The sequence below is a fragment of the Phaeoacremonium minimum genome (genome assembly GCF_000392275.1).
Source record: "Phaeoacremonium minimum UCRPA7 unplaced genomic scaffold PA7_03_scaffold_330, whole genome shotgun sequence".
Taxonomy (NCBI): domain Eukaryota; kingdom Fungi; phylum Ascomycota; class Sordariomycetes; order Togniniales; family Togniniaceae; genus Phaeoacremonium; species Phaeoacremonium minimum.
Window position 1 is genome coordinate 83130 of NW_006921234.1, and position 25707 is coordinate 108836.

At 52.0% G+C, this 25707-nt stretch overlaps 4 protein-coding genes across 4 annotated transcripts; 2 read left to right on the plus strand and 2 right to left on the minus strand.

Annotated features, from left to right (window-relative positions):
* Window positions 1-2301, plus strand: UCRPA7_4199 (hypothetical protein; the record flags this gene model as incomplete). Its single annotated transcript, XM_007916754.1, has 1 exon — window positions 1-2301. The coding sequence occupies one exon, from the start codon at window positions 1-3 to the stop codon at window positions 2299-2301; it is 2301 nt and encodes a 766-aa protein (XP_007914945.1).
* A 1880-nt stretch (window positions 2302-4181) lies between these two features.
* On the plus strand, window positions 4182-5514 carry UCRPA7_4200 (hypothetical protein; the record flags this gene model as incomplete). The annotated part of the gene is made up of 3 exons (XM_007916761.1): window positions 4182-4187; window positions 4259-4915; window positions 4972-5514. 3 exons carry the CDS (start codon window positions 4182-4184, stop codon window positions 5512-5514), a joined length of 1206 nt encoding a protein of 401 aa, XP_007914952.1.
* Window positions 5515-5853: 339 nt separating this feature from the next.
* On the minus strand, window positions 5854-7014 carry UCRPA7_4201 (putative fungal specific transcription factor protein; the record flags this gene model as incomplete). Its single annotated transcript, XM_007916786.1, has 1 exon — window positions 5854-7014. One exon carries the CDS (start codon window positions 7012-7014, stop codon window positions 5854-5856), a length of 1161 nt encoding a protein of 386 aa, XP_007914977.1.
* Window positions 7015-18388: 11374 nt separating this feature from the next.
* UCRPA7_4202 (putative key lime pathogenicity protein) lies at window positions 18389-19951 on the minus strand (the record flags this gene model as incomplete). Its single annotated transcript, XM_007916790.1, has 1 exon — window positions 18389-19951. One exon carries the CDS (start codon window positions 19949-19951, stop codon window positions 18389-18391), a length of 1563 nt encoding a protein of 520 aa, XP_007914981.1.
* Between the last annotated feature and the right edge of the window lie 5756 nt (window positions 19952-25707).

Below are 25707 nucleotides of genomic sequence, written 5' to 3' on the forward strand. Positions count from 1 at the left end.
ATGGTGACAGGCCACTTCAATCAACTTGAGCAGGAGTCTGAGGCCTATTCAAACGAGACTACAGAGAGCCAAGCCAGCCATCAGTACTTAGAAGATGACGCCAGTGAGGTGTTCGGTGACTACACGATCGGCAACAACGACGACATGGAGTACGTCAAAGCCAAGCTATACCAACCCTCCCACACCAATGATGTCCTCGCGTTCCTCACTGCGATGTCCCATCTCACTGTAGGTCAAGAGCCTGGCACGATGGAGTTCCTTTATGAGAACCACCTCAATGCCTTAGCCGTTGCCACCAACTCCATCGCACCGCCGGTCGACGATACCAAGCCTAGACCCACAGTTTACAGCACGGAGCATGAGGCTCACTCGTCTGATGATGAGCCCGAGACTGAACGTTGGCGTGCGGAGTTAATCATATACCCGGATAACCATCCTATGCTATCTCCTCGAAAACTCATGTTCGCCCTCAACTTTCCGAACCTTGCTAAGAAGGAGTGGGCAGAGCTCGGCGGTGCCGACCCCGACACTATCGAGCTGCCGAAAACATTCAAGGAGATCGACAATAAACAGCGACGTGACCTTTTTGATCGTGCCGAGAGAAACGCAGAGGGCGATGGTGTCTGGGATCGCGTCATCGAGGCAATAGAGAAGCGAAGCCTTCACGCCCTGTTCCCTAGCATCCCTCTCTCCGCGAAGGAGCGCATCATTGAGGAGCAGCGCATTGCTAAAGAGCGAGAGGCCTGGCAAGCGGCCATGAAGGTGAAATATCAACGAGAGGGGTGGCAATTTCAAGAGCCTCCGACTCAAGACCAATCAGCTCACATGCAGTTAACTCAAGAGCAGTCAGCTCAAGATCAGCCTCAGGCTCAAGAGGGTTCACAGGGAAAGCATGCAGCGAAGAACAAGAGAAAACGAGATAAGAAGAAGGGAAAGAAGAACGCCGCACTCGCTGCGCCGGATCAGGAGCACCATGAGGCTGGAATGTCTGAAGAGCCCATGGCAACAGGTCAAGGTGCCAAAGCCCAAACTGAGACTGCCATGGACAACTTCTTGGAGAATACCGAGTCGGAGGACCCCGGCCATGAGAGCAGATCCATGGACAACGCCTACTTGAATGATAATGACATGGATGAAGACCGATCGAAGGATGCCGCAGAGTCTTCCACGAATCTCGAGCAGACCTCGGACTTGATGGCAATCTCTCAAGATGTGGGCGGTCCCAGCGGGATTACTCAGGACAGTCCTGTGGATGAGCGCTTGGAGGACATCGAGTTGGATGAGATCTCTCGACCGATTAAGAGCCCGAACATATCCAACTCTGGCTTCGCAGAATGGACACCAATCTCCCAGCAACAGCAATTCGTCCACGACAACACGACTGAGTACGACGTTGATCAAGAGGGGCTAGAGATTACTGACGATAGCTCTTCTCAGACTCTAGTCGAGGAAGAGCCTATCCTGGCCGAGGACACAAGCGTCGAGGATTCCGATCATAACGAAGAGCTACAGTATGCGGAGGACAACATTCTTCTGGCAGAAGAGGATGACGAGCCCGAGGTGCTTTACTCGAGCGAGGAGGTATCGGATATCTCAGCCATGGCCCACGGCAACGGTGACGTTCAAAACCAGGATGAAGTCCAGCCTCTAACAACAGTCCAATCCTATCGTCTTCCGCTGGTTGCACCGGCCCTTCCAGACTATGAGAGACTACTTGAGGTCATTGCGATAAACAGCGGCTTATTAATTACTCCTGCTCGTGGTACGGATACACTTGGCGACGACTTGTCCTCAGCGTCTGAAGTGACCGGGGAGCATGATGAAACCATCAACGATATCGATGCATCCCTATCTGATCCCGACACTCTGCCACAGGCTCAAAACCTCGAGACTGATTTCGTCATCGGCAGCGAGGACGATCGCATCAGCATTGTCGAAGAGTCTGATGCACCCCCGGCTGATCAAAGCTCTTCTCCTCCACATACTCAACTTGAAGAGGCCGATTCCGTCACCAGCAGCGCGCAAGATCTCATCAGCATTGTCGACGACGACATGACTGCTCTGATAGATTTTGCCCCTTCTGCTGCCTCTCCGGCAACCGTCCCTTCGCCTCGGGTCCTGCACGCCAACACCGGCCCCAGAATCGACCCTCTTATTTCAAGACTCATTGATGAGTCGGATGAGGTCTCTGGCGGTTATAGCGTAGAGGACCAGTACAACCGGTCTCATCGAGGCCGCGGACGCTCAGAGTCTTCGTCGGAATGGAGGTGCACAAGATGGGCGTGCACAGAGTGTTCTTAGAAGGCGAAGCCGTCTAGATTGGGATGGAACTCGCATCGAGGGAGACGATGGCTCACTCGGCGCACCTAAGAGTGGTTTTGGGCAGAACGTTGCCATCTTGCGATCGATCCGTCACAACCACATCTAGGGGATACATTTGCGGGCACGATTGCTTTTGGAGGAGTTATCATTTTTATTTTCTTCCGTCCTTTGCCACGGAATGCACTCGGGACAGATACGACCTTGATGACTTCAGATTGACAGACAACAAACGGATCATCGGAGCATTTTGGGGACCGTTTATCGGAGGGGATCATACGCAGAGGAGCACCGTGACAGCTGCCATCGAGGTAGCCGTTGCAGGCTTTGAATGAGGCGACAGGCCAGATCACGGCGAGGCGTATAGCATGCAGTCTTTCTGATACCCCATCATAGCATAGATAAATAGCTTTTTTGGTAGCTACTCAATCCCTGGCTTCTCCATAGATCTTGTGTGTCGCGTGCATTTGAGTAAAACCTGGTCAACCCATCCATTCAATGCTAATTCCGACGTATGGCACAGCAGCTTGGCGAACATTAGCGAATACGACACCGATCATTGAAATGCAATGATGAAGGATTCGTCGCAGCAGTTAGGCTGTCAGAAACTCCTGAAGTCCATTTCAGATGGATTGAGAAACCGACGATCTTTATTCTAGAAATCTCCCAGAATCGGCCACCGCACTGGTTTGAAGATAATCCTTGGGGCTGAAACAGCGCAATAGAAGGCCACACACCACAGTGACAGTGATACTTCGAGACACTAGGGGCCAATTGGATCGCACGAACTGCCTCATAGGGCTGGTTGGCGGCCATTTTGCACTAAGATGACATCCATGGAGCAGAGCTGAGCGATCTGCGCCGGAGCCGACGGAGAACAGAGGTCTGTCGAGGCCATTTAGCGTGCTCTCGTCAGATCCTTCAGGTCAAGCTTGTCCTTCTCAGTAGCGAAGCTCCACCGCTCAGACTCAGTCATCCCCTTGATAATCACCAGCATGGCAGAACAGCGCAGGCTGAACTCGGTCACGCCTTCCCATTGCATGATGGTCTGCCAACTCCAAGGTTGTTCTGTGACAGATGGCTTGGACAGCATGAATCAACCTTCACTTGGCTCCGTCTCAAGAGACGCGATGCAGCCGCTGAGCCCTGAGGAAAAGCCACTCCGCCGGCAGAGCTGGCGCACACTAAACCAGAAAAGAAGCGCTGCGCCGCTGATCTTCTGACGCTGGCAGGCTGTGCCACCGTTGGGTCGGCTGGGCTAGCGGTTGCGATTAAACGCCCGGATCGCGGGCTGCGCCAGATAGGGGCGCCAAAGGATTCAAAACCATGTCCCGGACCAAGACACACTCTAACACCGAGTAAAGGTTCCACCTGCAACGGCACAAACCCCCCAAGGATCACTGATCTGTGAAAATGAGAGAGTGCAGATCCTCCGCGCGCGAGGAGAGTGCCCGGCATTTGGGTCTCTCCTCTTCTTTTCTCCTCCTACACTTCTGGCTTTCTCGGATTGCATCACCGATTCCAACACGTGCGACTCGTCTGCGGACGATGCCTCTAGGACCTCGATCGTTCTGTCAAGTCGAGTGACACGGCGTGCCATTCGTTACGTTCTCTGAAGTGCTGGGACACCGTGCAGCAAACAATGGAGAGAAACCAACAATACCACCAGGGATTGGAGGTCTCGCCCTACCAACACTCGACATCCCCGGCCTACGATCCGAACGCGGTCCAACACCAAGCCTCCGGCCTCGAGGTCGTCCCAGAGCAGTACAGTGGGCTACATCCCGTTGAATATTCGCAGGGCGAGAAGACTGTAGTTGGAAGTAATGCCTACTCGCCCTACCAGCCAATCCCTAGCTCTGATGGGAGTATGGGTGGCAAAGGATATGGGGGTTACGGGCAGGACATGACAGCTATGCCGATACCAATTGAGCAACAGCAGCCAGAGAAGAAGAGTCGCAAGAAGATGTGGTGGATTCTAGGCGCCATCATAGCCGTCATAGTTATCATCGCCGCTGTTGTGGGCGGTGTCGTGGGAAGCCGGTCATCTCGCTCCAGCTCCAATAAGGACTCGTCCTCGTCAAATAATGGGGACGGAGACGGCAGCAGCGGTGGAAGCTCGGGCAACGGCACGTCGTCGTCTAATACAACGGAGCCCCTCAAGAACATCCGACCGAATGCGAAGCTCGCTGTGACGGGATACCGGATCGACGACGGCTTCCGCATCCGACTGTTCTTCCAAGGTCCGGAGGGCAACTTGCGCTACTCTGACTATCTCAGCGTCAATGATGCCTGGTCCAACCCCATCGAGCTGGACAATCTCAAAGCCATTAACGACACACCTGTGGCTAGTTCGACGTTGTTAGACGAAGACCCGCCGCAAGTGTACCTCTTTTACTCGGACAGGAACAACGAATTGAAGGGCCAGATCTTTCAAGATGGTACGAGACCTGTCAAGGGTGACGCTGCGGGCATCAACTCGTTTCCATTAACAATCGACGTTTCGTCACGCATGGCCAGCTACTTCCCGTATGTGGTATCGCAAGACGCAAACACCGGTACCATTCGGTGGATCGAGTGGCATGGATTCAACGATGTAAGGCAGCCTTCACTTCCCTTTGGCACGCATGATTGCTAATAATGGTCCCGCAGTGGTCAAACTCAACATTCGACGGCGTGAAAGGTACTGCCGGCACTGGCCTGGCTTTAATCCCCGCAGCGGTGAAGTACCTCGACGGCGGCGCATTCGTCTACCGCAACGAGGAAGGCAAGATGTCAATCTTCCTCGCCAGCCAGGACGGTGACGTGCCCAGCACTTGGGCGTGGTCCTACGGAGCAGAGCTCGCGGCCGCGATCCCAAAAGAATCTGCCATCGGCGCATTCGTCTACGGACGCGAGGCAGACCTCATCAACACCTACACGCTGTACCAGGACAGGAGCGGGACGCTGCAGGTGATCTGGCAGAACGACACCAGCTCTGGCTGGCAGGGCCCGAAGACCTACGATGCGCTCGCGGGTGCTGATAATGGCACCGACATTACGTGTGTCACGCAGACAGCCTGGGATGAGCAGGGCGTCAACATCAGCTCCACGACGGACATGAACAGGTGCTACTTCCAGAGCGAGGGCAAGGTGAAGGAGGTGAGGTTCGACGGGCTCAATTGGCTAGATCTAGGATTCTTGCCTATTACCTAATAAGGCAGAGAGTCAAGCCACCGAGAGTACAGATAGGTCAGAGCGGTTCTGGGGTTTATGACTGCATCATGTAAGCTAGAGCTTGCCAGGCGTTAGGGAATACCTTTTACATCAGTATCAGTAGAGTGGAGCGGGGAGCCTGTTTTCTCTTTTGAGGTCATATCAGATGTTGTATATTATCACCATTTGGCTTCATCCCAACATCCTTTATCATACATAGGTTCCTAAAACCAACAATTGCCCAATCCTACAAGGCTTCTTGCCCACAGCCTGTGTATCATAAATTGCTCCGATCGCTTCCTAAAATGGTCTCCCAGTTCAAACCGGACAAAGAGATGCCTACCAGAAAACGCCGAGATCTTGATGTGAACTTGACCTATGCTGCACGTCATGCATCCGCGGAACACTCTCGTCCTCATTCACTCCTCCCCTCTGATCCGACCGCCTGTTGATGCTGGTGCCCGAGTTATTTCTCGACAAAATCGGGCTGGCTTCGCCGCTATGTGAGAAGTAGGCATCCTCAACCGTCGGGACAACCTGGAAGTTCATCCCCATTTCCTGACCAACATCGCCAACACTCCAGCCCGCGAACGATGGCGGGACACTTGTCGGTGCCTCTTGCGCACCAAGATATCCTGACATGGGCATAACACCATCGCTGGAGGTTGGATCTACTGCCACGCCGCTGAGGCTGGCTGGCGGCAGAGGTTCCGAGAATACATCGCCCAAGGCGCCGCTCATCTCATAGCCCGGCAGGCCGGCCTCGGCATCGTTCTCCTCTTTAACCTCTCCTACGACGCTGCCTATCGTGCCGGCAGTGCCCGAATTCCACGTACTGTCATCAATAGCTGGTGACGGCAGCGTCAGGACAGGAGACAGCGACATCCGCATCCCGCCCGGCCGCTCCTGCGCAAACATCAGCAGCCTGTCCGCGAACTGCGTCCGACTATTCGGGCTGGCGCTCAGCGTCCTGACGAAGAACTCAAGCGGGTCCACGGCGACGCCTTTCCGGCTCAGGCCCAAGATGCCCAGGTCGCCGCCCGCACCAACGAAATCCATCCCCATGATGCCGCCTCCGCTCGAGCCGAACCCCATCATAGACGGGTTGATCTCTGAAATGGGCGTCCCGGCCGCGCTGGCGGAGTCGCAGGCCCCGAGCACGTTGATGCACCACGTCCCGATCTCGAAGATCTTCTCGAAAATGCCCATGCCGTGGACCTCGACCGCGCTGCTGGGCAGGCTGGAGAGGACGCCCGCGGTCCGCCGGGCAATGGCGAGCGGGAAGGCGAAGTGCATGCTCTCGTGCGGCGCGGCCCAGGAGAGGAGGCCTTGGCGGAACGAGCTCTGCCAGACGATCAGGCGGAGCCATTGCTGCGTGATGAGCAGATCCGCTTTCTGGATCTCGGTGGGCGTGGGCTCGTCGTCGTCATCGGCGATAAGAGGTTCGTCGCTGGGCTCGACGCCCGCGCTCGTAGGGCGGGATGGAATACCGGTGGACATGCGATGTTTTGAGGGTGTGGAAGGGCGAGTTCGGGTTAAGAATGCAGGAGGCCGAGAGAGGACGTTTTGCAGGGTAAGATACGTCGTTGCGCTGACGCGTGGATCAGAGCCCTCGTTCCAAGCTGAGACAAAGGACTCGTCTAGTGGTGTGTACGATGAGATGAGTTGGAGGAACCCAGTGTGGATATCTGGGGATTCGTATGAATGGCGAGATGTAGGTAGTGAGGGGGTCTTCTTGAAGGTGATAGGTTTGTTTCGAAGAATGGCGAACGAGCTGATTTTGTGTCAGGTCATAGTTTCATCATAGTCAACTGAATCAAAACCACAGACTTACCGTTCAGTAACAAAAAGAATCCAGAACACTCGTTGCCGACATAAGGTCTCCTCCGGGCTGAGGCCAACGTATGACCTGTCGTTTTGAAGGTCAAGATCAAGGGCCAATGTCAAAGCTTCCCGCAAATACACCCAAGATTTGCGGTTCTGATTTATCTCGAAGAAAGATGTGGACAGCCAAAATGAAGAGATGACGGCAAATAGAGACAAGTCCTCCATGAAGTCATAGGAGTGTCGAACTGAGATGCATTCATCAAGAAAGTATCGACCAGCAGCCTCCCACGACGGCGGCGCACCTGGGGTCTGAAGACTCTTGCCCGACATGTGCAGACACGTCAAGGAACACAGGGCATAGACCAAGTTCTTCTCTGATGGTGTCATTGGTCGAGCTATCATCGAGCGAATGGCCGGCATGTACAGCAGCGGCATGATGGGATAGATGTGCTCGTAGTAGAGTTCCACACACTGCGGGATGAGATGGAGATAGCAGCGACTATTTGGCAGAAACGCATCACTCGTGAACATGCTCCTCGGCTCGGGAGCATTTCGAGGATCTGACAAGTTCTTGTTCCAGGATATGTCCTGGGGCGATGGCGTTGATGGAATTGAAGTTGTGGCAGATCTAGTCTCTGGTCTCACGCTTTCCATATCGATGCTGTTGCGGCATTTAGCAAGCTTCTTCACACTGGGCGTGAGCGCTTCATACTCTGCGCTGCTTTCCCTGCTGCTCTTCTCCTTTGTCTCTTTAGCTCTCAGTTCGTTGATCACGCGCCCATGGCCACGTTTGGGGCCACGCTTCCGCGGGACATGATCCCTCTTGCAGGTCAGAGAAGCATTGAGGCATTGACGACATGGGAACTGGCCGTCACAGCGAATTCCTGTGAGGGGTGGTTAGCTGGACTTCCTTCACTGTGGCATTTGTCATCGCTCGGAGACAAAGCTCATCGGGTTCAGCGCAGCCTTGACACCCCGCCCCGCAATGCGCTGAGTGAGACAACACGAGAGATCAGAGACACGGAAGGGGGACGGCATACTTCTCCGGCGACAGTGATCGCACACCGTCCGTCTCTGGGGCGGCTGGAGCCTTGCGCCCGATGCCGCAGCCTCGGGATCGCTGGCCTCGGCGCGGGTGGCGGCGGCATTGTGGACGTCTTGCGCGGCGTCGTCTTCTTCGGTCTTCATGGCGGGCACGGGACGGCCATCGACATGCGGGAGCGGGCAGGACGGATCATGAGAGATTGATCGTCTTGCGTCGAGAAAGGAGAGAGCGGTATATTCTCAGGCGGGCAAGGCAGTGGTATGTGAAGAGAAGAAGGCGGAAGGAGGAGAAAGGATGATATCACAGGCTTCGCCCCGATGCTGAGCTGGACTGTCACAGGCGGCGGGCGGCTGTTCTCCAATGCGGGGAAAGCTGGGGGGCCAACTCGGGCAACGTGAGTGGGCCGAGTCCAATGCAGTGCCAGTGCCCGAGACTGCCTCATGCAATGCCGCAGCCTTTAGTCTGCAGTTACTCTGTATCTGTCAGGTGATGGCCGGCATCTCCTTGCACCTTTGAAGCCAATTGGTGTCGTGATGTGGGAGATGAAAGCGCACTTACTGAATGGTTGAATCGGCTGATTGATAGAGACAGCTAGATAGATGGATTAGTTAGCATCTGGGCACAGGCGCCAACGCTTGATCTAAGGTAAGGTAAGGTGAGAAGTCTACCTTGCAACAAACCCACCGTAACATAACATAACGCCATCCAGAGAGGCCTGGCCCGGTCGACGCTACCCGTCCGATCCGCTCCGTACCAGTACTGCACATCAGCGGGACCCGGCTTGCTCATACGATCGCAATCCACCATTCCTTGCATTCCTCCCTAATAAACGCTCAAACTAATTGCGATAGCGTGGCCAGCCTCAAAAGGGTTGCTCTATTGAGGCTTAAGCGTGATTACCTAAGTTAGCCCATCGATTCATACTGTCATTGCATTCTCAGACGCGGATACCAGCTTTCACCTTGATGTAAGAGATTTGAAGCCGCTACGACATATTTCCTGAATATGTCTAGGTGATAAGTCTCATAGTGGGGAATCTATTCGAGCGTGAGCTTGTCGCGCGTGATGAACTCAGCTTGACAACTCCGGCATGTCTATTACAATGGATTGGCTCTATCGCCAGGCGATTCTAGGGCTTAGATGATTGACCGTTTTCCCTTGTTAGCCCAGACTCTTCAAAGCTTTCACAACAGGCGCTTCCACGTGACTGTCCCGGTCACAGGATGCGCCACCACCCATAGACAGAAGGCTACGGGAGCCTTGCCGAAGCTCACAACTTCAAGAGAAAAGCGCAACCGGAATCTGGGTGAGATGGATCCGATTAGTGTTGTAGGCGTAGTTGCCGCCGCTGTGCAATTGGTTGACTTTGGTGCTCGCCTGTTCAACCGGTCCATGTCAGTCTACAAGGGCGCATCAGGAGTTGAATCGCAGATCGTCGGATCTCAACCAAATCTCTCGCGACCTCAAGCAACTATCACAGGCAGTCAGCACAAAACTTACCTCTATAAGCCACCACAACAAAGCGTCAACGGCTTAAGAGGCAGCTTTGCTAGAGGAATGCCGTCGCTGTGAAGCTACTAGTAAAGAGGTCTCCCAGTCAATCTTCAAAATCCAGGGATGCGGCGTGGAAAGCGTAGATTTCGCCATACAAGATGGACTGGAGTCGACTAATTTATCCCAAGCTTGCGGTCATGGTAGGACGAAGGTTCAAAATTTCAGAACAGCTCTGCGTCTCACGTGTAGTCAGGAACAGATTTCTCATTTGAGAAGCAACTTATCCGATGCGAGGTCTAATCTAATGACACTTATGATCTCCCATATGTGGTTAGACACGTTTCTCTAGTACCCCAACTTGTAGTAATTACAGCGACAGCGCTGGGGATGGCAAAGGCGAGAACGATGACAAGGATAATCTCGCCGACATGTCTCTTCCGCTGCGCCTCAGCGACTTCCATCATGAGCTACCCTACGACATCGCTGTGCCTGTCCCAGCCTAGGCCATACTCGACCTAGTCGACCAAGTGACGGAAGCGCAGGATGTGGAGGATTACTGCGCTCGTGAGATCCAGCGGAAACGACCAAAGCTTGCTGGATAGCGACAGCGGCTTGGCTGATGGTGGGAACGGGAGCTCTGTCTCCCGACAAATTGACACCGAAGGGCTGTATAACATAGCGGTCTCGGCGTTGGCGTTTTGGCTGGCGTGGCTCTCTTTTTCTTCCATCCTCTTCGTCTTCACGTTTCCTGTGCCTTTTCTAAGATTTATCACCTAGACACAAAGGCGATTCAACGATGAATCTCACGTGTTCAATGATATTTCCAGGCTGAGGGCGTTGGTGGAACTGCGGATATTGTATATTGAACCACGTATTATATGAGATCGTTCCCAGGGGGAAGCTACTGCGATTGTTTATTCGATCAGATTTGGCTCAGATCACTCTGTCTAATACACCATGAGATACATAATGAAAGAATACCATTATGTCTTTTCACAATAATCAATTTCGCATAGTAAAATTTTCTCAATCAATAGTCCTCTTTCTACTGCGATTATCTATCATAAACCTCCAGATTCCCTGAAATTAGCAATTCAATGCCTTGCTTCCTCCACGTATCAGGCTCTACAGAACTGGTCACATTTGCCTCATAGAGGAAATTCCTTGATGGGCGTCCAATACAATGCGTAGTCCCTGTTTTGCTGGGAACACTGTACTTCGGCCAATTCGGCACTGGCTCCCCAAGTGTTGCAGCTGCCTCTTTCCGTCCCTTCCACTTGTTCGGATCTCCATGATTGGCGAACGCGATCCAGTCGCTACTCATGAGTCGCGCCAGGTCTTTATACTCCTCACCAAGTCCCTCGAAGGGAGGAACTCGAACAGGAGGATATCCAACACCGTCCAAATTTAGCATAGCGAAGGCGACCTCAACGAAGTGTGTCGCACCTTGAAGAGGAGTAGACCACGCGGGAATCGCGTTAAAACGGAAGCAATAGGCCGAAAGGCCATGAGCGGCCCATGTCTCGCAGCTCTTACGGCGATTAGCTATGAACATCTTATCACCATAGTAAGTTGCTACGCGCCTCCATTGTGTGCCCCACGGGTATGCAGGCGGCACGAATGACTGGTCAAGGTTCGGCAATTCGTTGTCTGGTGAAACAAGCGGATATGCCTCGAAAACTTTGTTCGCAAAATCTTCAGTCATTCCAGGAGCTGAGCTGAGGATCCTTTGAAAGGCTTGCTCTGTAGTGTTCACGAGCTGTGGCGCGAAGCTTGTACCTTCATCTGTATTTGTCCCAAGGATGATTGGCACCTTGACAAAATTGGACTCCGCGACTTGCTGCGACGCGTGACGCGCGAAGATGTCACCGTCAATGTAAGGATGCCAGATAGACGACAGAGCAGTGGTGTTGATAGCGGCATTCAAATTCTCGTATGGCACAGAGCGAAGGCAGTCCAGCGAATCGGTAGTGTCTCCACACCCAACTGCTTGCGTGAGCTGGTCGTACTTGGATTGTAACGAAGTGGTTTGTGGGCCGGAGTTGATTGGCGTGCCACTCTCCATAATTGCACCATGGAATATATCATCGTCTCGACCGTCATATGCAATGAGATGTAATCCGACCGATTCTGCACCTGCGCTCTGACCCCATATTGTAACCTTTTTAGGATCTCCGCCAAATGCAGCTATATTCTCATGGACCCAATGAAGGGCCAGCCGCTGATCTCTCAATCCAAGGTTGGTCTGTCCACTTGCCTTCACTTCATCGGAGTTCAACCAACCCCAGGCACTCAAACGGTAGTTGATGCTAACACCAATCGCAGGCTGATCTATCTCTACCGACCGTTGGACAATGAATGATAGGTTATATCGCAGATCTGGAGCGCCACCCTGGACGTAGCCACCCCCATAGATCCAAAGAAGAACGGGGAGAGGGTGGTGTTCGCTCACTCCTGATGGTCGAATCACGTTAAGGTACAAGCAGTCCTTGTTTCTTTAATCTCTCGCCATTTGTATCTTAGAATCAAATCGACTTACTTCACTGACGCTGTAACCCATTTGAGATGCCTAGGAAATTTCAGCCACCTTCTATATTGCACAGGTGTGAGGTAATCGGATCTGTCCATACACCATAGCCAACACATTCTGCGGAGTATTTTTTAGCTTCTCTAACCCCTTTCCACCCTTCGGTCAACGACGCAGGATTCTTGAATCGTAGAGACTTCACCGGAGGCTGTGCAAAAGGTACACCAAGGAAGAAGTCCTGGTCGTAACCCAATGAATGAATTCCCTCGTAAGTACCATTTCTGATGGTTACAGTGGGATTTGCTGCTTCGTGCCTGGTTACAGGCGATGCTTCAGAAGCACAAATGAGAAAAAAGATAATTAACCTCCACATGATTAGAGAGACTGACGGCCGGTACCATTTTCAAGGTCAATTGAATCAAGATTCGAAATGGTTGGAAATATACCAAGTCTTCTGATCCACCATCTTGCCGGCTTCCGGTTCTAGTCACATCACCAACAATGCGGCAGAATGTTTACCTCCAGTCTACCCCAAATGAGAAAAGGATGCTGCCTAGGACGTACTAGAAGCAGCGGCAGTAATGGCAGGTTCCATCGTGATGCCAGTGTTACTTTCAACCGAGGGTATGTCGCGCCGTCAAGTTCGCATGCTTGTTTTAGTGCAATCCCCGCACTTTACCTTTCTCCGCAGTTCAGATCGGCATTCAAACAAGGGGCAGATGGTTGTATTTACATGGTTCTCCGCATGTTCAACACGCCTACTACGTCAATCGATTGCCTAAGACCATCGTCCGGTTAAACATTGACAATGTAATGGGTAAAGGTTCAGAGCGTCCTCTCAATTGCGATACATTTTAGCTCTGAAAGTTCCATTCATTAGCACATCTATGGATAATTGTTTCTTTCAAAGTATTCCGTGAGTCTTCAGTTTGTTATCCGTATTACCAGGCGGTCGTCGAGCCTTTGTCTAGGTCTGAGAATATTATGAGTCTCTTCAACACTCCCTGCCAACTTCTATTTACAAGTTTCATGTCATCAGAAGACGAAGGAAACACTCGGATTTGCGGAAAATGTAAACATCTGGGATGTCATTGATTGCCAGTATGCTGTCATTCACATCTATTCTATTACGCTTGAGATGCTGTCTCTCCTCATGCTAAGCACGATGCCATTACTGACCTCATCTCGTTAACTTGCTATAGAGTTGAAGTAGGCGCATGTCGGACACGTAGAAGTTGGACATAGGTCATCGACAACGCTACCGTTGATGTATTGTACGACTTCATTCTCTGCAGCAAAGTGCAGTGTGGTGTTAGCCGTAGTTGAGTATTTTGGCCATGTGATCTCTCCAGCGACCGGGTCGGCAGATGGATTGGATGCAAAAGACAGCCAAAATTCTGTTTCAATTTAGTTTCAGTTCGCTGTTCAATGAAGACATCAATTCTGCAGTGTTTAAAAGGAGCACTTACCTTGCATGATTGCACTGACTTGCCATTCAAACTCAGTCGAGTTACCGCGGTACTCCCAGTGAGTTCCAAATATCAGCGGTAATTCAGCTACCGATCACTCTTGATTAGTCTCCGGACTATTTTGACATGAATCAATCTAAGTGGGTTTCACGTACCACTGTGCGCAGCACCGATCCAGGGTTTGGGTGAGATGTTCGAAAAGTTGCCGCTGTAGTAATACCGATATGTTGTTAAATTACTCGAAGCACGCAAACTGCCAAGACATTGTGTCAGTAACAGTCTTTCTAATTAAAGTTCATAAGACGATGACAAGACTTACGCGACCTCTGCTGACACTGGGCAGGTAATGGCACTTAGACCGGTTTGCCACGTTGCTTGGGTCTCACCAGACGACGGGCTGAAGCCAGCTCCCTCATTGTCATTGTTGCCATTAATCATAGGCTATTAATTTAGAAGGTTAGACCAAGCATGACATAGCCAAGATGACTGCGGAAATGTTTGAAGTTTTGTATCGTTCGAGAGCAAACTCACAATATCTGCAACAAGCCCATTCGCTATGCGCTCTGCCAAATTCCCATACATTGTCACGTTATCTGCACGCGGCCCGAATGATATACCAGAAGTGGTGGAAACTAGGTTCTGGAGCGTAGTAGCATCGACTGCTTGCATGCATGCAAGCTCGGCCTCATCATAGAGCCCGCCACAACCAACTTTGCCGGCCAGTGCAGTAAAGTTGCTATACGAAGGTGCTCTCAGACCACTCGCGGCTCCTGAATCGGCAATCAAGCCTTTGACGATAGGATCGTTGTACCACCCATATGAGTAGTATGCCGCAGACATCGCCCCGGCGCTTTGTCCCCAAAGCACCATCCGCTCGGGATCACCTCCGAATGCAGCTATATTATCGTATGCCCACTCTACCACGACTCGCTGATCGAGAAGGCCAAGATTCAGGAATGAAGCCTTAGCAGAGGGAAACCCAAAAAGGTTCACTCGATAGTTGATTGTAATGACAATATGTGATTGGGTTTGATTGATCCATTTATCAGGAATTTTATATAGGGAGTTTGCACCCCCGCCGGTGAAACCACCTCCTGGAACATATATGAAAACCGGCAACTTGTCATTGACAGGATACAGTGGTGCGTAGACGTTTAAATAGAGACAATCCTCTGAGTCTGGGCCATTGATAAGGAACTGTGTTTCCCATTCCGTATAGATAGTTGAAGAGTTGCTCAATTGTTGTTTGCACGATGGCTGGAACGCCTTCGCGTTCAATGGCGCCGAACTACGTTTGCGTCTTGGTGGCTTGAATCTCAAAGTACCGACTGGAGGTTCCGCGTATGGGACACCAAGGAATTGACGCGTCCAGGGTGCAGTGCTATTGATGAAGCCTCTGAGCTCACCGCTTGTCGTACGCACTGTTAACCCATCGCCGCATGGCTGAGCAGCCACGTCTCGTTGCACGGGGACTAGAGCAACGACACTAGAAATAAATGTCAAGAAGGTAGTTAACAAGTGCATGGCGACTGTCATGACAAAAGGCGAGATGCCTCCAACAATTCGAGACAGAGGTTGATGGAACGCCGCGTCTTGGCATTTAAAACACCGAGATAACAGGTTGCAGATGCCATAGTTTTGTATGTAGATTGCTGATCGTGAAATGACGTCTGATGGTTGGCGTGCTTAATCGAGAAGTCAAGGTTTAAGGGGGAAATCGTTTACCAGATCGGCATGATATCCTCTGGCGACTTTTTGTCCTTACTAGTGTGCTGTTCGTGGCATTATCCACAAACAAGAAACCTGGGGTAATATTCAATACTATGGAGTCTGCGGGGTTGATAGAAGATTGTAACCCAGATGGAAAAATGACGATTCCGCTGTTTAACCTAAAAGGATGAAGTTATATCCAGCCCCATCCAGAATGGAGCGTTAAGAGACAGGCATCATACTACACTGGAAGGAAACCCCTCACGAAATACGCTGCGCTCGTCGTCTGGCGGGTGATGGCTAGAACAGATGGCGAATCTCAATCCCATCAGCATTCTATTCACAAAAAGCTTTAGATGGCCGCGGGCGCGTTTGTAAGCCGGTCTATGTCTCTCTGGCTTGAGATTGTATGCTACTGACACTATCTATGAGCTATCTTCAAGTCTCTACAATATTGTAAGATTACAATAGCTCGAGTAGTCGGACACTAGTATTCAAGCTTCTAAATGTTTCTAGGTCGATACAAAGCTCTACACATGCGCCTCTTCGTCATAACTCTTCTATGATCGGAAAGATCCATTGGCATTAATGAGACCATGAATTTCAGGAGATAGATCTCTTGAAGAGGCGTCCAGAAGCGCACAGGCTTCCTCCTCTTTGATACGGGCTACTCCCGCATACTCTGATGATTGAGCTCGAAACTATGGCATGGCCGGAGCATGGCATAGCACATCCACCATACAACCACTGTGTACTGCTTGTTGCTAGAACATGAAGTCTGATAGTTATTATGCTCGTCGCGTTCAGCTATCGAGCATCATTGAAATGAGAGATTACAGATGAGAGATTCGGGAGCATGTCTATCATCATTCAATCGGACGGACTATCATGTGCCAAGCTTCACCTCGGGAGGAGCCACTCAAGTCTACTTGTTTCAACTGCAAACAATGTCTGTTATAGCCTTGTGGGGGAAAGCCACATCTTGAAAGTTTTCTCAACTTTATTTCTAAGCTTCTGATGCTGCCGGAGATAATCGCACGATTGACTACGCCGTAAAAGCGTTCGCAAGGTTCTGGTAAATCGCTATTAGTGCTGTTGTCTGGGATGGTTGGTAACCATTCGCTATATTCAAGCGCCAGGGGATACATTGGCACCATAGTCTCATCTCTTGAAGTGAGACAGATAAAGCTAGTGGTGAGGGTGCCGTGTTTCATATCAGCTGCTGAGCCAACTTCCGGTGACTGGCTGGATTGCAACATTGTGGTGGCCCGCCTCGTCTTTCTTCTACACTACCACTCTGTTGAGACGATGGCGTCCACCTTCAAAATCGCGCACAGCTTTGTGGTGCGCTGGTCAACTGGAGGCCAAAACCCCGCTCGGTTGCCTTATGGCCCCCCTGGCCAAGGACTGGACAACAGGCTGCCTTGCTGGTGATGTGCGCCGTGAGGCAGACCTGCACCCCATTTAGCATGCATAGGTTTGCACACCATTGCCCAGAGCGTACTCGAGCTTTTCTGACGGTTGATTTTCGCACATGTGCCAACGCGCCAGTCAGCCTTGAGTTTCTAAAGTTGGACCGATTACCGGTCCGCGGTGCATTAGAGGAGACGAGGCTTGGATGCACGGGAATGGCTTGCACGAATGATAGCACTCAAACTAAATGGGTGATTGAGTTTATTGAGAATGAAGCAATGAGTCAAAGTCAAAGTCAAGTCAAGTGTATGTTTAATTCCAGCGCGCACCGCAGTATGGGCACGCGCCGTCTCGTATTCAGGACATCGCCTTGCGCCTTTCACCAGCGCAGGCGTCTTTGCCTTCGGGGAGCGTTCATAGACCCCCTCTAGCTAAGATATTGATACATGATCAAAGCCTGAACCATCTCGCGTCTTCGTGACATCATTCAACTCGTGACACATCTTCCTTCCCGCCCAAAAGTAGAACCATGAGAGCAGTATTCAACAGCAAACCTCAAAACGCCTCGCCATGCAATAGCCTCCAAGCATCCACGCATCAAGCCGGGCTCTCCAGCCTTGTATGTACAGCAGATAACGCAGCAACGCCAGGCTTGAAGCCATCACCGTTCCCAAAGACGTCCATCGGGAAAAGCAAAACCGTATATCCACGGGACAGTCACCCCAGACCGTCCCGATGCTTTTTGAACAGCCGACCCTTTGCCATTCAAGGCACAGTAGCCCCCCAACCGTTTTGAACACTTCTGTCATCCATCTCTGTGGATGCTCAACGTCAGGTATTATATGTACAAGTAGACCAACACCGCTGACTTCCCGTCCCCCATGCAAGTTGCGATGGCCAAGAAGGACCGAGGGTTGGATCGGGAGCGTGTTGATCAAAACGTATCCCCACCGACTTGAGAGCGAGAGTGACAAGTAAGGAATTAAAGTCATAAACAGGGAGGCGAGTCCCGTAAAGGAAAGGAAACGGCAAACGGAAAGCAGAAAAGCATTAGAAAGCGTAGCAAATAGCGGCGTCGAAAAAGTAAAGAAATCCAAGGGCGAGTGAGACGAATACCTCAAGGTACACTAGTCTCTCAAGCCCATGACCCGACAGCAAGATTCGCCGGTGAGGGGAGCAAGCTCGCTGTCGGGTCGTCCTCCCATCTTGAGAAGCAAAAAAAAGGAATAGCAAGACGGCCGTTAGGTCGTAAAGGAAACCATTAGACATACTCGCTCTTCTCTTTTTGTTCTTTTGTCTTCATTGTTCGAGGGTGGTCTTGAAATATGGGAATAGCAAGTAAGCAAGCACGAATCAAGAGAGCAAAGATGCAGCAGTTAGCCTAGATCATCACACGCCATGCATGCTAGAGAACATCATTTCGTTGAAGTCAAGGTCACCAATTGCACTTTCAACTTGTGGGCCGATAGCAGTGTTTGTGGGTGAGAACTGCTGCTCTTGATACGCATTGGCGGGCGTGACAGTAGCAGCTGAAGAGACATTGGGGCTGTGGTAGGCGTTGCCATCAATAGTCATGATGCCCGGCTGTAGGTTGTGTGTCATTGAACCATTGTTAAAGTCAAAGTTGGCAGATCCTGACGAGATTGGGATGCCATCCATGGTGTTGAGCATGACAGGGGCACCGGCAAATTCACCCGGAAGGCTCTGATAGTTGTTTGACACGTTGTCGAAGCTGTCGAGCTCAGAGGCGTTGAAATTACCCCCCATACCAGCAAAAGCAGTATCGAAGCCGCCATTGGGGAGATGTGCCATGGCAGCAGGTGAAATGTCTTCAGACATGTCGAACTCCAGCATCTCCTCTTGATCGAAAGAAGTGGAGGTCTCAAAGGCGCCTTCAAACGCACTTGGGTCGTCAACGGGCACTTGAACTTCGACCATCCATTTCTTGAGCTCCAGCATTGGGGGCCAATCGCCTCCGCCCTTCCCACCACGCTTTTCAGGAGGTGTCTCATCGCCCTTGGTGTTTTTGGCGGCAGCATTTGCACCTTTGCCTCGCGCAGGCTTGGCCTTGAAATGGGTCCTGCGCAGGTGTGCGGCGGCATTGTAGTAGGCACCATACTGCTTGTTGGCCTTGCACTGCTTGCATTTGTCTAGCGGATTGACGGCGGCGACCTCTGAAGTGAGATTGACCGTCGCAGGGTCGCGACACACCCATCTTTTGACAACACCTCGGTGCTTTGCCTCGGTATGCCGGCGAAGCTCGTGCTCGCCACGGAAACCCTCAGGGTACTCATCACACTGACCACACTTGACCTTGGGGTGCTTCGGTCGCTCGTACTTGGCCTTTGGCATGGGCACCTTGCCGTCCTTGCCATTCTTGCTCGCAGCGTCAGATGCAGGCTCCGACTTCAACTTGTCAGCCGCAGGCTTCGGCGCGAGAACGGCGGCTTTCGCTGCGTTCAGGTTCTGGCGGTTAAGTGCCTCCTTGGCTCGGAGCTTGAGCGACTGCGCAGACTTGGCACTGCTCGCTGAAATTGAACGCTCCATACCAACAAAGTGCTCACTGAATGGCTGCAGGGACATGTTGTTGTAAGACTGTGTCGACATCTGGCTGTCTTGAGTCTCGCTCCTCTCCATGGGAACCGGATATGTAGGATAAGAGTTATCCACATTAGACATGGGAGGCATCATTCTCCGCTTGTCCATAGACCCTGTAGAGTTTCGGCTGTCTGTCGACATGGATCGCTCCATGTTGGCGAGGTCGTGAGGCAAAACTGTCTTGACAGGTGCTGATGTGCCATAATCGAATTGTGGCATGGCGCCGAGATGCAGAAAATCCTCGTTGGAAGCATTGCGCTTGCCAAGGGTGGAGTATTGATTTGCGACATTGCTGAAGGCCGCCTCTTGGCTGGAAAATGCATCATTGCCAGAGGACTGCGAGCCTAATCTCATCATATCGATAGGTAGTTGGCCGGAAACTGATTGGCATGCCTGACTATTTGATCTAGTCATGGGGCTCTCCAAGGTCGCAGCGGATGTCAAAGAACCGCATTGTGACTGGAGTCCGGGATTTGACGAGAATTGTGGCAATGCATCTAAGGGAGAGAGAAGATCTCTTGAGTTGATGGCTATCGGTGAAGTGGTGAGTGAGGTTGGGCCGATGGGAGAGGGTGGCACGAGCTCGCCCTTCGAGTTGAGCCAATCGCCGACATCCATGACACTTCCTCCCTCAGCTACGGGGGCGAGATCTGATCGTCCCATAGACTGGTGAGCATACATGAACGTGTTCGCGGGCTGGTGGAAGTCAGAGCTACTCAGGAAGTCCGTCATCATGCTTGTATTTGCTGCTGGTGCCTGCTGCTGTAGATTTGGCGGGGTAATATGGCCCGCAGCTGTGAATGGATTTGGAGTAGACTTCGCCGACATGCTTGAGCTCGAGCGTGCCATGTTGTGAGCCTGAGAACTCGACATGGGCTGCTGTGGCCGGCTTGCGACAGTCTTTGCGCGCTTCATCGGAGGCGGCTGGGCATGGTGGTGATCCTAATCACGAAAGGTTAGACACGCGAGGCAAGGTTGCTAGTCATTGTACGTCTTACTATGGGCCGGGCTCCCGTCGTCTGGACGTAGAGATTCCGGGGAACTGTATTGCGTCTACCATCTTGACGGACATTCACAGGAGGCGAAGACGAGAGCTGAAAGTTACCAGAAGAAACAACTGCTGCTTCGACTACAGTGCCCGCGGCTTTTAACCGCGCGATTTGGTCATGTAGGTTCCGGGCTTCTAGTTCCCTCTGTCTTGCTTCGCGTTCTTTCTGGCGACAGAGAGCTTCTAATGTTTCGAGATCGAGATGATTCTGACTCATATTGCTATGGATCATGCCCTGTTTGGGTCAATGAACAAGGCGGGTAGTAGTATTGTTTGAGTACGTTTGAGACGTAATTAGAAGAAAGGCGAAGGTGTTGAGAGTGAACACAATCGCAGCCTCACCCACTAGTGATCTAAACAGCGCAAACGGCGAGAGTCTAGCTGGGATGACAAGAAGCTTGTTCGTCTCGCTAGGTGGCCTTGCCGTAGATCAGAGAGCGTGAAGAGTATGGACTGTTCGTAGACAGACTTTTGCACAAATGGAACGAAAGTTTCAGGAATGAGAGTAGGACGGGGTGTGCAGTATTTCAAAAGCCAGTCATCGAGACAAGGCTTGAAGAGGATGCAAGCAAGCGTCGTTGCAATTTATTAGGCCGAACACGCACGACTGCACCAGTCCTGAAGTGGGCTTGTCCTAGAGTGATCCCACCATGTCATGTCCATACGAGGATTGGGTCGAGATGCAGGCGTGGGTGGTGTGGGATGGGCAATGGTGGGGACGACAGCACCAGGGTGTCCAGATTTGTGCCTCTCCTGGCCGGGGTGCCGGGGGGTGGGTGAAGTGTGACTTGTTCGTCATTGGGCGTGCCGTTGTCCAAGATCGACGGTGAAGAGACCAGGGTATGTGATTGTTGGACAGGGCGAAATGAAACGCTTCCTAGCGGTGCCGGTTGGCCATGTCTCGGCGCAGCGTTTTGGGACAAGCACCGCAACCTGGCCGAGTCTGACTTTGAACTGATTGCCTGTGAGCCCACTCTCTGAGCGAGCGCCAGCCCAGCTGTGACACAGTGGCTCGAGTGGGTGCCACGCTAGAACCATCCAATATTTGCTGCTGGAGGGTCGATTTATCTTCCGATTAGTGGCTGGATATCCATGCCTCAATAGGATGGACGGTCGAACACTTTCCCTCCCACAGAAGGCTTGGAGGCTTTCAGGTTGCCCGACTGCTGAAGGCAACCTTAGACATCTCATTGCAGCTAGCATATCTCTTGACCGTCGTCGAGTAAGCTCTGCCGTAGCTGTTTTGAGCGACCTGTCCATGACTTGCCGGGCACACGGGTGACACGCTGACGATGCTACTTTATCAGGACTCTTGTGTGGAGCGATGGCGGCCATGTGCTGTCGTGCGCTGGTATAGACATGCATAACTGGGCCGGCTTCGACATTGGAGCATGCAACTGACTGACTATCCTTAGTTCTTCGGGACAGCCCAGTAGTAAGTAGAAAAGTACTACACAGAAACGGTCCGGTACGGAACGGTACGGGCGGCGCCACACCTCCAACTAAACTCTAGCTTCTGGTGCTATTGCACAGGGGTGAAAGGTCCAGAAGGGTCACTGACACAAGAGGCCCACAAGTCTGGGACGCTGGATGTCGTTAGTAGTTTGAATCGATGCATATAGATAGAGATTCTTGGACAGAATCGTGGCTCACGGACCCGGGGAATGAGCGAAGACGATACAAGTGGCTTGTCTTCATGCCTGGGGGGTGGAAGAGAAAATGGAAGGCAGATGGAAGATCTCTGGTCATTAATTGCCGTAATTTCTGACAGGTCTAACGGATCACGATGTGTTGGCTAGCGCCACCTCCCAAAATACATCGTGAAAGACGTGGTTGCAAGCCATGCCGCCACAGGTTGGGATTCTAGGATGTGGAAAATCAAGTCTGTCAGGAAACGGTGGTAATTCCAGACGGAGAGCAGCAGCGACAGACACCCTATAACCTTGATGATGATGATGATAATATGATGCATGTGCTTCTACGGTCAGCGTGGGAGAGATGTATGGGATGGCGCGCGAGTGACAAAAAAGCAAAAAAAAATACAGCATGTCCATGCGGCTGTCCGTATACAGCGTCATTACCACCGTCATTTCAGCATGGGTGAGTGGCTGTCCCAAAAATCCGTCCCTGGACTTCTCACATTTCAGATCAGTTACAGTTGCAATTGTGACAGAAACACAATTTTGCAACTGTGTGGCTTGCTCCTTCGCGACTTGAACGTGACGGCATCCAATTGTCGTGCATGACGGCGGCTTCCCCATGTTGTCACTGGCCCGTTGCTTACTTTTGCACCGTTCCGGATGATGCCAGAGTCAGCCTATCATGCCGAAGGTTAGCAAGTGTCGACGGGCGTTTTGATTGCCAGCTAGAGCGACTTATGTGTCTTCCGTCTTCCCTAAGGTGCTTCCATACCCTCCAGTTCCAACGCAGGTGGATAACCTGACGATGCCTGACCGGCCTATCCCAGAGCTACGAAGAGGGTGACTGAGTGATTGACTGAATGCTTTGTGAGGTGGCTGAACTGCTCTGATTCGATTGATTTGGAAGTGTAGACTGGCAGCTTCTGCAGCTTCTGCAGCGCTACTGCATCTCGCAGCTGCAACTCCAAGTCGTCCAGGACAAGAAACTCAAACGGAGTGAGGCCATCACAAGCGCGGCCATTTGGTAGTCTGCAAAGAGTTTGCCTTCATGCCCCTCGTTCAGCTAAGTGCTTGCATGGCGCGCATGCAGGCTACTCAACGCCGTCAGACTTCAGAGGTCGGCCAGGACAGGGATGCCTGGGGATGTGTCCATACTGCTGGAAAACCCGACGAGCCTTGGCGGCGAGCATGGGACTTCCCTGCGTTGCCTCACTCGGTGCCGCGATTGGATGTGCGCTGTCCATCAGAAGTGAGGCGACCGCCCTGCTAAGTCGACTGGTCAGGAAGCATTTACGGGGCGGACCAGTCTCGGCCAGCCTGGCGTGCAATGGTTCGCCAGGGAAATTTCGCACTGACAAGCACAATCTGTGACCAACGGCAGAGCACGCTCATGTTCCATCCATCCACCATCTCCCTATTCTGATCAAAGATCGATCTGTGCTCGTGCTGTGCTTCGCTAGATTCACTAATACATCGTCCATCTGCCCAAGCGAGCACACACACACACACACACACACACACACACACACATACACGGGCAGCACATTGCGTCCATCCATGCTGGATTACTATGTTGGATGCATGTCACACGGGCTTGCTGATCCTGTGCGTTGAACGGGCTGGTTGCGAACCACCACCGCTCCGGGGCGCCCGGAAGCGTTTAATCTGGAGTGTTTGGCGCCCGGTTTCTCTCACCGATTGTCTCCGGATCCGCTACGAAGACACTCGGTCGCCTCGGGGGTTGACCGCCTGTTCATGCCGCCAATGTTTGCCTGACAAGAGCCGCAAAGCATTGCACGCAAATCAACCTTAGTGATGTTCCTACGCCGTCGCGATATGGTCGTAACATAATAGCGAAGCCCCAATCCTCCGCCTCTCGGCAGTTGCTAGTCGGCTCTTTTGAATTGTCCCGCCAGCCCTTGCCGGCCTCTTTTACAGTATGTATAGGCCAGTATGAACCTGGTAGGGGTGGGCAGTGCCTTCCCAGATCAAAGCCTTGCGGAGCATCGTGTACAGTACCCAAGCGGCTCCATGCATGGTCCTCGGGAGGTTGCGCCTCGGGGACTGGTTCCGGCACCGACGAGCATGGCTCACCGAGGCTGTGGAATGTTTCGAACAGACGATCAAGATCATTGTACGACGCAACTGCTGCTCCTGTTCTCGGGGCAGAGAAGCTAAAACGTCATGTTTGCTTTGCTCTCTTATTTTGGTAGACCGGGCTTCCGGATCTTCTGCATGAATATTGACGTTGTTAGGTCTTTTTCGATGGCGACGCACTGAGCCCACCGTCATGCTTGAGGGAATTCGAAGAAGAGTTATAATCGGGAGTCACGCAAGGCAGTATTTGTTGGAGCCCTGGGGCTCATGCTCCGCATTATTGGCCATCGGCAAGTACAACTCCCAACGGATGCATTATCTTCACCGCCGGAACCGGCTGTGTACTCTCGCGCCCTGGTTCTAAACCGATTCATAGCACCGTCCATGGCTATGCTTGACCGCGAGATTGCTAGGTGGTTGCCTGACCAAGTGATGGTCCCCATATTGCTTGAAGAGACGTCCTACACTGTCACTTTCCGCCTCGGCGTTTGCTGCGTCAGGATGGACACACCGAAGGTGTAGCGTATAGATCCTATGTTAGGTCGATATGAGGCTTGTCGTAACCTTTCGTAGCTGTAAAAGAGAATGTCACTACCGAGAATACTTGATATGCCCATGCTGCCGATGAGAAGGTTCTCGCCGCGGCGGTGTAGGATGAGTTCGAGCTACTTATAACGCGGGAAGGAGCCCAGCGGCCGTTTGCTTCATGACTTGATCGTTCTTGCCCAGTTCGCAGCGAACAATACAAGCTAATTAGGCCGGGTTCTTCCTCTTAGCTCGATTGAATTATCTGCCTCGTCCTCTGATACAGCTTGATCATCACAATGCGTTCAATCTCTGGGATATGTGTCAAATGTCATTACCATACGATCTCAACCTCTCATCCCAGACCTGATCCGACCCGGCCCAAGCCCAGCACCTGCCAGCAATCCATATAGCGATTAGCATAGACGCCGACCATTGATAAATCGTCTGCGGAGAAGCAGTAGGCTCTCGGGCTCGTGAGGTAGCCATTCGTCTATCAAAGGCTCGAGAATTTCGATGCTGGGACTGAGGCCCTGCAACGGAGACAGCATGCAAGGGGAGTTAGAGGACAAGGATGGGAGGAAACTCGGACAAACTTCACTTCCACTGAGTCTGGGTAGACTGTATTGCCAACAAACAAAGCTTTTATGACTTGGGGGAGAGTCCGGCGGTCGCTGTGTTCACATGCCATTAGACTTGGACAGAACAGAGTGGCGAGCACCGACTATTTTAGGCACTGGATTATTAACTCATTTAGTCTCCTATTGTGCTGCCAAACGCCAATAACACTTCAATGTATA